Source organism: Artemia sp. Qi Xiang Cuo, chromosome 18 (assembly GCF_049724085.1).
Source record: "Artemia sp. Qi Xiang Cuo chromosome 18, ASM4972408v1, whole genome shotgun sequence".
NCBI classification, from domain to species: domain Eukaryota; kingdom Metazoa; phylum Arthropoda; class Branchiopoda; order Anostraca; family Artemiidae; genus Artemia; species Artemia sp. Qi Xiang Cuo.
In genome coordinates this window covers 54192436-54205934 of record NC_142811.1, presented here as the reverse complement: position 1 = coordinate 54205934, position 13499 = coordinate 54192436, and the positions used below count along the sequence as shown (strand labels likewise).

At 36.0% G+C, this 13499-nt stretch overlaps 1 protein-coding gene across 2 annotated transcripts in view; it reads right to left on the bottom strand.

The window, feature by feature from the left end:
- Positions 1-13499, bottom strand: part of LOC148941649 (26S proteasome non-ATPase regulatory subunit 1-like) — a 775304-nt gene that overhangs the window by 236338 nt on the left and 525467 nt on the right. For both annotated transcript variants that reach the window (XM_089104030.1, XM_089104029.1), the window contains exon 3: positions 3805-3993. In XM_089104030.1, the coding sequence (XP_088960156.1) occupies positions 3805-3993 (189 nt within the window). The remainder of the gene's footprint in view (positions 1-3804; positions 3994-13499) is intronic.

The following is a 13499-nucleotide window of genomic DNA, read 5'->3' as shown; positions in this document are numbered from 1 at the left end:
GGTTGCCGTTATTTAGTGATATTTACGACACTTAACCACAGTAGTCGAGATCGCCTATCTCTATGCCGGTCAGTAAGGATAACGTTATATTTACCTTCAGCAAAGGTGAGAGTGACATTAAAAAGGGCATGTGGCCGTTATTTAGTGATATTTACGACACTCAACCACAGTAGTCGAGATCGCCTATCTCTATGCCGGTCAGTAAGGATAACGTTATATTTACCTTCAGCAAAGGTGAGAGTGACCTTAAAAAGGGCAGGTGGCCGTTATTTAGTTATATTTACGACACTTAACCACAGTAGTCGAGATCGCCTATCTCTATGCCGGTCAGTAAGGATAACGTTATATTTACCTTCAGCAAAGGTGAGAGTGACATTAAAAAGGGCGTGTGGCCGTTATTTAGTGATATTTACGACACTTAACCACAGTAGTCGAGATCGCCTATCTCTATGCCGGTCAGTAAGGAATGACCTTATATTTACCTTCCTTAAAGGTGAGAGCGGGCTCAAAAAGGGCATGTTGCCGTTATTTAGTGATATTTACGACACTCAACCACAGTAGTCGAGATCGCCTATCTCTATGCCGGTCAGTAAGGATAACGTTATATTTACCTTCAGCAAAGGTGAGAGTGACATTAAAAAGGGCATGTGGCCGTTATTTAGTGATATTTACGACACTTAACCACAGTAGTCGACATCGCCTATCTCTATGCCGGTCAGTAAGGATAACGTTATATTGACCGTCAGCTAAGGTGAGAGTGACATTAAAAAGGGCTTGTGGCCGTTATTTAGTGATATTTACGACACTTAACCACAGTAGTCGAGATCGCCTATCTCTATGCCGGTCAGTAAGGATAACGTTATATTTACCTTCAGCAAAGGTGAGAGTGACATTAAAAAGGGCATGTGGCCGTTATCAGGTGGAATTTAAGACACTCAACCAAAATAATCAGGGTCGCCTATCTTTATGGGAATCAATAAGGAATTGTCAACGACTTTATATTTATCCCCTACAAAGACAGCAGTAATTTCAAAAAGGAGATGGTGCCATTGGCACCAGATGGCGTAAATGGCACCACCTAGTGCTATTTACAATACTCAAGCTATGTAGTCAGGGTCACCTACCTCCAGCCACAAAATCCAACCACAGTAGGATGACCAACATATTTAAAATATATTATGTAGTGGTTTTTAGGGGGGGGGGGGCAGAAACCTATGCCTTGAACTATCAAGAATGTATTGTTTGATAAGAAGGGCAAGTTTTCCAGTTTATCTTGCGCTAAATATTGTGAAATTTTCCTTCGAGCTCGAATTTAGAAGAGTTTTTTGACGATCAATGCATTTCAATTCTTGCACCTGACTGAAAATGGCTTACGGCAAAGTTTTTTTTTTTTTTAATGGCTATGTTTGAAACCTCATTTGTTTCGAATTATCTTCACAGTTTTATGCTTTCAATCATCTAAAAATTATCATTAATACCATTAATTATCACTAATATCATTAATAATCATCTACAAATTATCATAATCGAGTCATTAATACCGATGAACCAACTAAACTTCGTATAAAACGATATCTTTTCGTCCGAACATAACTAAATATTCAATTTCGACAAATGAATGCGAATATTGAGAGGTAAATTAAATCAATAAATAATTCCTTTTTTTCCTTTTTCCAAAGACATTAAAGAAACATATTGAGTTTCTAAAACGTTCTCCTTTTTATCGAGTCCATATTGAAGGATATCCTTCAATTTTTTTATCCTTCAATACTTTTTTATCCTTCAATACTTTTTTATCCTTCAATAACTTTTATCCTTCAATATGGACTCGATAAAAAGGAGAACGTTCTAGAAACTCAATATGTTTCTTTAATGTCTTTGGAAAAAGGAAAAAAAGGAATTATTTATTGATTTAATTTACAATTTACAATTTAATTACAATTTACAATTTAATATTGATTAAAAATTGAGAGGTAAATTAAATCAATAAATAATTCCTTTTTTTCCTTTTCCCAAAGACATTAAAGAAACATATTGAGTTTCTAGAACGTTCTCCTTTTTATCGAGTCCATATTGAAGGATAAAAGTTAGTAAGGATCCAATAAGATTTCAATTTTCAGTTTGAGTTAATAATATCAATGAAAAGGTCTCTTCCAAGTCAAGGGACTCGTGTTTCTAAGAGACATAATAAAAGAGACAATGTCAAATCAATCAAACTCAGCGATATATGCTTTATAAAAGTTAGCCTTCTAAGATTGATAGTAATTGACCCAAACAGGAGTCCCCCCCCCCTCCCAGTTTCCAATCAAAGATTATATGGAGTAACATATAGCTCAACATTAAAAGCAAACCATTAGCGATCGAATATTTTACAAATGTCATCAGTAACGTCAACACGGGGGAGGGGAGGGGGAGCAAGGGGACTTACCCCCTTGATTTTGAAAAATACCTTTCTATGGTATTTTTTTTTTATTGAAAATGCCTTTTTGTTCTTCCAAAAAAAAACGAAAATAAACACAGACACCCCTCTAGAAATTGGAAAATACAGCCTGTAATGTAAGGTGCACCTTGCTATTTAACCCATAATAGAATCTAGGTCACGCAGGGGTTTACAGTGCGAAAATGTTTAGTCATATCAGAGACAAAACGATCAAAATGTTTTTACAAGTCGGACAAACACTTTGGGGGAGGGGTGTCAAACCCCCTAACCCCCCCACCCTCCCTGAATTCGGTCATAGGGTCGATGAAGGAAAACAATAGAAAGTGGGATGTTCACGGAAGACTCACAACCTATGATACAATAAGACAAATAGAGATAAATCTCAGAGTATTCCTATTAACACAATTAACCTAAGCCTTTTTTAACAACCCCAAGTTGGGCCTCTCAACAAGCCTTTGTGACAGTAAAAAAAGAAGCTGCCTGTGAAAAAGACCCGAACAATAAAAGCTACAATCAACCTTGAGCAACACCAACTACTTGGGTTTAAAATTGGTGCTATTCAAGTTTTAGTTTATAATATTCAAGGGTTCTGAAAATGAATAACAATAAAAAGTACGATTCCTTGGCAAGCTCACGACCCCGATACAATATTTTAAATAGAGATAAAATTTAAAAAATTTCGGGCTACCCCCTAATCACTTGAGGAATGCATTCGAACGCATTTAGACGAGCATTAAGAAATATTGCCGAGGGAGGAAGCTCTTAAAATAAATATGAGGATTATGAGTGTAAAATGAAGGATCACATTCATGCCCTTAACAGCATAGAGGAAGGGGGAATCTCCAGAAAGGTCAAGATTTTTGAATCCCTTAAAAATGGAATATTAAAGCCTGAACATTTAGATTTTGGCATTTCTATAATAAAGAAAAAAATAAGAGGAAAAAGAAAACAAAAGTTCTTCTTTTCGGAGAAAAAAGGAAACGGGAAAGGGTTTGTGTAAAAACGGAATAAACAATAGTAAAAATAGAAAGGTAATCCTGACATAGGATACAACCTTACATATATCGAAAGTGTTCCTTAAAATAGAATATTTTGTATTCAAAACGAGTCTTTTAAACTCTTATGTGTTCAATGGGTTCAATTTCTGAATGTGCAGCTGCGCCAATTTTGAAGAAGTCAGCATATATGTATTAGATCACCGATGCTTCTAGACTGATAAGGTCCTTGCGTTGGCCCTGCACTGGGTTCGAACTCTGTGTCCCTTCTTACTACGCTGAGATCAGACCCACCGCGCCACCCCACGACCTTGAGAAAGCCTTGACACTCCACTCTTGTTGGACAATAAAAAAAAAAAAAAAACTTACGGCAACCATATCTTGTACTGCCTGAGTATCAGCTGATCCAAGCATGGTCAGACCCATAGCTATTCCCGCTGCTTCACCAACTACAGCATCATCTTGATAAAGGTTATTTCTTAACAATTCATAGATGTCAGACCTTTGACTGCCCATACCAGCCAACCCCAGTCCTAGACAACCGCCATGACGGACAACCTATAAAATAATGAATATTGAAAAAAAACCTAAACACAGGGCAGAGGCGGTTTTAGAGGGGAGGGGGGGCAGATAGGGCACTTACCCCAAGCGGAGAAATTTTAGGGAAGAAAATTTTAAATAAATAATCTAACGGTTATACTCATTCTGTAATTTTTGAAATTTCATTTTTCTTTTAAACAAAGTAGAGGGCGTAGTTAATAAATGAAAATAATTTATAAATTATTAATAAACACAAATTAAAAAATAATAATAATTAAAATAATTAAATTAGAATAATCAATAATAATTTAACAATTTCAATAATAAATTTTAAAATAATTAAAAAATAATTATATTTCAATAAATGAAAGTTTGTTAAAATTAAGCCCGAAAACTTTATGGGAGACAAGGGGGTGGGCTAATCAAAATTTTGCCCCGGGCAAAAGAGACCAGAACCGACATTGACAAAAGGAGAGGTAAGTCACTTAGGAATCGCTGTTGGAAAGGAATTTTGTTGACACCTTTAAAAGAGGCAATAAACAATTACAACTTCGAAGTAAAACGAGTGAAAAACGGCATATCAGATGGTAAAAAAAATCTGTCACCACGAATATGGTTATATAAAAATTCATCAAGACCCCCACCATGTGTCACTCCCCCCCCCTCTGGAATTATTAATTAAATATTTCAAAATACACAGAAATGCATGCATTTGTGGGTAAAAACCGCACACTTACCTAAACTTAAAATTGAAAAAAAAATGTATTGTTACAATTCCTGTAAATATATTAATTGCATAAAAATAAAATTATTCAACGAGTTATATGAGAACTTACTATATACATATATGTAAATATATATATATATATATATATATATATATATATATATATATATATATATATATATATATATATATATATATATATATATATATATATATATATATATATATATATATATATATATATATATATATATATATATATATATATATATATATATATATATATATATATATATATATATATATATATATATATATATATATATATATATATATATATATATATATATATATATATATATATATATATATATATATATATATATATATATATATATATATATATATATATATATATATATATATATATATATATATATATATATATATATATATATATATATATATATATATATATATATATATATATATATATATATATATATATATATATATATATATATATATATATGTGTGTGTGTGTGTTATATACTATCGTTCTATGAGAGTAATAATTGTGTATGTATGTATGTATTTATCTATTATTTTTCGAAAACGGCTCCATGTTTTTTCGGGATAATTGGTGTCTTGGGATATTCTCGAATAAAAAAAAACGATCTAGATAGATCAGAAGTCTGAGAAAATTCGTTAAGAGCGTTAATTTTGGTTTTGCAAATGACGTCATGTCATTTGCAAAACTATGTTATTACATCGTACAAGCATTTCTTATGACATCATATCAGTATTTTCTTATATGATGTCATGCATGGCATAAATAAGATTGTTGTGTTCCAACACAACAGTTAATTATATAACATAATGTCTGTTGAAAGTCCCAATATATATATATATATATATATATATATATATATATATATATATATATATATATATATATATATATATATATATATATATATATATATATATATATATATACATATTTATATAAAACTTTAATATGTTCATTAATTTAATTCTTTAACGTTGAAACAATAATTCACAAGAAATTATTAGCTATTTCAGTTTTATATCCACTTGCTTGGGTCATTTTGCATGATTGTAGCTGAATTCTACAACTATCTTTAAGAAGAAAGCGACGATGATCAGATAAATACGAATCTCAAATCTTAACATCGCCAATATAAATCAAAAGAGTTGCACCCGTACCTTTTTTAAAATATGGAAGCAAATATTCTACGATTTGTTTAAGCTCTGGTAGTAAGGGCAGAGGCAAGGGTCGGTCGCAAGGATGCTTCCGAAAAAAGTTACGTAAGTCATTTCACAACTAAAAAAAGTGACAAAAATTGATTACCAGGAAGGCACTCAGAGCACAGCCAGATGTGACAAGTCCCAATTACTGCCTTATGATCGTCATCGCCCTCTAAAAGCCTGTGAGGTTATGGAAAAGAAGGCTGGATGTCTTATTTTATCTTCGACTAATTTGTTTGCTCATACAAAGAGAGAACTTTAATGAAAACACAACTTCGATTAAGGTACATGGAACAAACAACCTTAGTAAAGCAGAAATTTTGAATATTTACGAACAGGAATAAACAGCACAATTGGCATCGATGAGTAAGCATAACAAATCACTGGTAGAATTACACTTAACATAATTAGCGTCATCACTTCTTAGGATATTTGGAAGGCGATCGATCATTTCTGATTTCCTGTTCAAAGCAATTACTTCCACAGATTCAGCATCATTTACCCTTTCCCATTCTTTGGAAAGAGCTTTTAGTGCTGCTTCCAGCACGCTTTTGAGCCAGCTCAATGTTCAAAAAGCCCTTCTCTTCTACTGCTTTCTCCTGCGTCTTTCAGAGTAGCATCAGCGATTTATTTCTTCTGTTTAGCCATCTCTATTTTTGACTCTAGCTCCACTATTTTCTGTTTCATCTGGATCAGGTCCTAGACTGCTAATTCAGAATCTTTCTTTCCAGCTTCAAGCTTTTCTTTTACCAATGCATCCTGTTTTCGACCAATAAGGTAAAGTCATAGCTAGCTCTAGCTGATCTGGAAAAACACAGTAGCTTCTTTGTGATCGACACAAGCTTGGGTTTCTTCTTATAGTTGTGCAGAGCATCAGCAACAAAAGCTTTAGTGTTTAGGGTCCGCTCCTCTGTACGGCCTTGCACGCTAGTCATCAACTGAGTGGAACGAGAAAATCATCGCTTCACATGTGCACTTCCATGGCAGAGCAAAAGAGCTGCTCTAACTACTCGACCCAAGGCTTTATATTTCACATCACCACCTGGTGTCTTCAGTTCTAGTATCTTTTGCCAATAGCAATCGATTCGTATACTGTTCGAGGGTGGTGACACATGGTCCGACTGTAACAATAACCATTCTCCCTGGACTTTCTCTATGTTCGTCTCAAACGGAAGTTTTCTTGCGCCGTAGAGAACATCACTGCAGCCCATCAGCTGGGAATCTGGCTTGGGAAGGCTGAAGAAGCTAAGGGTTCGGAAAAAAAATGTTGTTCACAGGGCATTTGCCAACAAATACTGTATAGCAGCTTTGACGTGCTTTCTAACTCCAAGAAAAAAAAGCTTTCTATCTTTCTGAGTCGCTTTCGAAGAAGCAAGAGCTGCCAGGATCCGCTCATTACATAAAGGCTGCTCTAGATATACTTTTGCAGCACTGTCTACGCTTTACAACCAGGTGACGGTTGACATCATCGGCACGTACATTTGTCCAAGATAAACTGTTCATAAGCAATGCAACTCAAAATTTAGCAGAGGAATAAACGGCTGTAGTCGTTGAATCACTCCAGTGAATAAAGTGAAGTTATTTGAAAAACTCACAACATACTCGATTTCAGCTTTCATTGTTGACTTTCCTAATAGACTGACAGTTTTCAGATACTTCAGATTTGAAATAAAATGCTTTAAGTTCGAGATCAAGCGGTTAGCAGCCTCTCCTATGGTAAGCCACCTAGTAGGGACGTGCTTTATGAACTTAAGTTGCAGTTCCTTAACTTTTAGCTAACACTGGCTAAAATCGTCACAGCGAGCAGACCATCCGCTGAAAAAATGGTGAACCGCAATTATCATATTAGAACATTCCTCTTCGACTTCCTTTAGTCCTTTTTAGAACGCATTATGAACTGCGTGGACGTTGCAGGTAACGATATTTAAAAGACCTTTTGAATATCACTTTTTCTTTTCCAAGTAAAAAATTCATCAAACTTTCTTATTGACAGCTTGACCATCGCTCGCAAGCATCAACAGTCTCTTAAGTCGAATTGCTTCATCTTCTATACACTGGAGGAGCTTCTTACTCAGATCCTCACTAGTAGTATGTCCCAGATAACATGTTCTAAGATATCGAGTAAAAATTAGTTTTTGCTCCTTCGACCAGTATCGGACCCTTATTTGGAGCTCTTTCACCCCAACATTGTTTTTGATCTCATTGTATTCCGGTGCAGAGTCAGACACCTGGATATCTTCAACAAAAAATTTCCCCAAAATAAGGATAGATGGCCCTGTCAACAAGTATGTAATTTTTTTGCATTTAACGAGAAGCCTTCCGGGACAGTACCCAGGAATATAGTTCGAAACACATCAACAACACAATCACGCGAAGATACAGCAAAAGAACTGGCTATGGTCTCCAAGACCTATAATATTTCTGCCTTTGAAACTGCATCTCTTTCAAGAACAGCTCAAGCTTCTTCTCTGGTACAGCATTTCCAGCTTGTGACTTGTCTTCGGTTGAAGTTGATCAGGTGAGTCCGAGTTTATCTGGGCTTAGCACAGTAGACACGTTCATCTCGAGTTCCTTTTTGGCAGCATGTTGAAGAAGAGCTTGAAACCCTTTTTGGCAGCTGAGTGTCTTTTTACATATTTTGTAGTAAAATGAACTGTCCCCATCACTACTCCAGGCCTCCTGCTAGATTTTTTGTGAAAAATATGAACTTTATGAACTTTTGACCACAAAGATAAAACTTTATAAACTTTTGATGGTGCTTTTTATGAACCAATTACGAAACCAAATTTACGATATGTGCACCTCAGAAACTGTCCGTGGACACGAAAAGTGGCAGCTGGTGTTTCATCACTGGTGCACATATTCTTGTTGGTTTTTTTTTTTATGAGTTCAGTTAAATGCTTTTAATTTGTTTAAAAGTATAAAATATAACAGTACAAAATACTCCACTCTACTTGTTCCTTTTGGCAAAACATGACGAAATTAAGGACGGCTTTCGCTTGTTTATTCTGTTCTATATAAGGTCAACCTCTCTGGCTGCCTTATCCTCTTCCCGCATCTTCCGGCTGAAAGCCTCGATCATACTTTCTGCGCGCTTATTTCAACAGTCTTTTGCATCTATGGCTTTTTTCAGCTTCCCATTAGCTTCTTGAAGAAACCTTTCTGCTACTTGTCTCCTCTTCTTTTCAACTGACTTCTTCTCAATCAAATACTTTCCAGGTGTTCAATGGTCTTCTTCTCAGATAAAATCCTCTTTTTTTCCTCTTCTTCTTTCCTTTTGGACTCCTTTGCAGCCTGTCTAGATCGCTCAGTTTCCAGGTACAGTTTATAGCTCAGGAACACATTTCGCCCAAAATTCAACAGCTAACTTTAAAAGGGACTAACTCAGACCTGTCAATAAACTTCTTTGGAGCGTCAGAGACTATCAATCTAGCACTGAGCATTTTCACTTTCATTAATGATTTTTCCTCGGTCATGATCCGTCCTGACCGGGAAAAATGACGTTCAACATTCAACGTTCCAATGCGACATGCAGAGAGCTGCTTTTACTATCTTTGAAACAAAGATACTCCTTGACGGTTTTTAAGACTAAAAACCGAGTTCCATAGAACATCAATCCTTGACGAAGTCATGTTCTTAGGCAAACTCGGTTCCCACTGGAGCAAGTTCCATTCGTCACTGGCAGCTTCAGTATTCACACGGAAAGGCATAAATCCAATGATTTTCACAAAGTCGCTTGTTTCAAGCGACTTTACCTGTCAAATTCAACATCTAACTTTAATAGGGACTAATTTGGGCCTGTCAATAAACTTCTTTGGAGCGTCAGAGACTATCAGTATAGCACTGAGCATTTTCACTTTCATTAATGATTTTTCTCGGTCATGATCCGTCCTGACCGGGGAAAATGACATTCAACATCAACGTTCCAATGCGACATGCAGAGAGCTGCTTTTACTATCTTTGAAACAAAGATACTCTTTGATGGTTTTTAAGACTAAAAACCGAGTTCCATAGAACATCAATCCTTGATGATCAATCCCACTGGAGCAAGTTCCATTCGTCACTGGCAGCTTCAATATTCACACGAAAAGGCATAAATCCAATGATTTTCACAAAGTCGCTTGTTCTTGTCTCAAGATTCAATTTATCCAGCCGCAGGCACCGGAAATACTGAAGGGCAATTTGGCCTACTGATTTCTCTTCAACATGGCGGAAAGCAACCAGGCAAGTAATTCTGACACTACTTCTGAAATTCACAACATCAACTTTTTGCACCTTCGACGGACATTCTTCCACACCGTCGCCGCATACTACTTTATCGGATGAAAGAAAATCCCCGCTTGAATAGGAGAGCTCAGAATTTTTTTTTCCCGTCTGAATATCAGTCAAAGCACTTTGCTTGACAAAATTGCTGGTGGTCATCATTACTAGTCGACGCAATCCTTTAGAGCTTGCAATAAGTGCTGGTGTAAATCTTCCGCTTTTGCGTATCCTACGAAAAAGAATTGTAGGTGGCGTACACAGAGACTCTTCCTTCGGTCCCCAACTAGTATCAAACAATGATATTCAAAGAGTGGTATGCCAAGAGTAGTACTCTTGTCACACTACTCTTGCACTATGCGTCCAGTCCTGTCTTCCCTTCCGAAACCAGTTTGCCAGAAATTCCGTCTTACCCATCACTGAAAGTGACCTGAAAAAAGAATAGGCGTTAAAATGGATTTAGAAAGCCTTCTCACCAGCTCATATGTTTATGCAAACAAGTATAAACTCGTAAAGCCAATAAAATACGCTTACTCCTTCTTACGGTTTGACATCCCCTAATCTTATGGGTTTTAATTTGTACCCTCTACAGGCAACAGCCAAACACAAAAAGAGAAGCAAATCCTGGAAACATAACTTAAGAATTTGGCCCAAAATGCCCATCTTCTAAGCAGCCAGTTTGGATGGATACTCAGTGAACAGAGGCCTATAAGCAGCTATGGGAGGATTATTCATCAAGAGTGAACTTACCTTTTCTAGTAACTTTAATGTCCAACCGTCCATTAGTTCAGTAAATTGCTGAAAAACAAAGCTCAAAACATGAACAAAAAAGTTACTTTAGTGAAAAATTCAGTGAAAAAGTGGCAGGGCCTAAAAAAAATGACGGCGGTCGATCCCTACAGTGGGGGTGTTTACTTCATGGGAGGTAGAAAAGACATGCCACGGTTGGGAGAAAAATTCCTCAAGCTTTTGCCACTAGTACCTCTTCTTATCATTTCCTAGTACCACTAGCTCAGACAATCTTAAATCCCATTCAAAATAAGATCTGTGGATGAATTTTCATGCAGATCATTCAAGATTAAGATCATCAATAGGTGCTGATCAATTCTTGGACTGATCAATTTGCGAGAATTTCAAGTTCTGTTGCTACCTTTCATGGTTGCAGCAGTAGGTATAATCAACCAAGGGCAGATCCAGGATTTTTTTTCGGGGGGGGGGGGGGTTACTAGTTTTTGACTCAGTTTTCGACTAATTTTACTGATTTTTACCTAGGTTTTACTAATTTTCGACTTATTTTCGACTCGGTCAAAAATTTCGGGGCGGGGGGGGTTCAAACCGGGTAACCCCACGCCCTGGATACGGCCTTGTAACCAACTAAAGAGCATACAATTACAGAAGAAAACAACTACAACTTTTATTGCTACCCATCAGCCTTTCCCTACCTTCTTGGAGGGGTAAAACAAAATATGGGCTCTTTTAATAATAATAATAATAATAAAAAAAAAAAAAAAAAAAAAAAAAAAATGGCTACGCCAGAAACCTTTATTTCATTTGTTTGTCTATTGAAATCGGAACGCTCTATAGGCAGCATTGAACGCGCCACCGCCACCATGACTGACACTGGAAAAGTTTCAGTAGATTTAAAAAAGTTTTTAGAACTTTTCTCTTTTTGTACAAAAACATTTTATGTTGCATCTGCCAATCATCATCATTTTCTTCTATGAACAGCGATTAAAGTAAGACCTTAGGGAATAGGACAGGTTCCTTGTATTTATGTTTACAAGCCTGGGGTAAATATCATAAAATTTTCACTCAGAAAACTTGTGCATTACCTGACATTTAGCACGTGTTAGATTTCCCTCAGTAAGGCAAAACTTAGTCAGGAGAGATCCACTTATCAGGAAAATTAGTATTCCCAAGAAGTCCTAGAGACGAGGTGAGGTTTCTTTTCAATTGGATTCTCAGTAGCACATACTAACTGACATAAATTCCTTTTATCAAAAAGTAGGATCGCAATAAAGATGGGGAGGGGATTTCAAAATATTACGATCTACACTATAATTGCTTATATATTCCAGAAAATTTACTTTTTTTCCTCAAGTTTTCATGTCCATAATGCTGCAGACTATGTCTCACAGAATATTTCACAGAAACCGCAGTGCAGCCCCAAGGCACCTATGCCCAACATAGCAGCGTAATTAGGGATTTTGTTAGAACAATTGCTGAGCTACGATGGGTCAAAAAATGCATTTATGTACGCAACAGAACAAAACCCTTATAGTTATCTCATGATAGTTTGGTAGGGATAACCAAGAGCATTTTATTCTATTACATGGCTATGCGGCAAGTGCAGCTTTGCAGCACCTGGGATCAAACCCCATGCCCCGTATTGTCAACCAGAGATCAACCCGCTGCTCTACCATAGGTAAAGAAGTAATTAAAATTGGATTAATTACAAATAATGAATTAGCAGTTTGCCTGATACCGAGATGTAACTGGGTTATCATTTGCATAAGGATAATTATAAAATTAATAGTATAATGAAATATACAATAATAAACTATAATAAAATATGTAGATAAAATTCACAACAATAATAAAATAATTACAAACATCCAAATGTAACATGGAGATTAACTGATCAAAAAGTAATTAAAAATGAAATAAATTAAAAATATTCAATTCGCTGTTTCGCTAATATTGAGGTGTAATCCTTGTTTATTATTTGCATAGTATAATAGACAAAAATATATTAATTATCTAGGTAAAAACTACGGAAACATGTAAATTAACTGGTATTAAGTGCGGATTCGATGCATTCCCAAATGATTTCAATTCATTTAGTCCAGCCAATCCCCCAACTCGTTCCATTAACGAGGCAAAACTTGATACAAATGTTAGGAATGACGTAGTTAGCAGTAAATTTTTCATTCGAAAAAGTCGTAGAATTAAAGCGATGTCACATTTCAATTGGTTGCCCAGCAACAGTTGCTAATGACCCTGACTTAAGTTCTTGTTTATCATTTATTCTATTTTATACTATATGTCAATTTGCCACGCAGAACTCACAAGCAAAGGGTCACTGGCTCAAGTCTCGGTGGTGCCTATTGTTTGAATTGGGGCAAAGATCCATGGCGTCTCCTTGTAAGACAAGCCAAAAATCCACCCAGCTTCAGATGACTACACAAGCCATCTACGCATAGCACTCCCAGCCGCAGGCAGAGCATCAGGAAACCGACACATCCACTACACGGACCTCATAGTT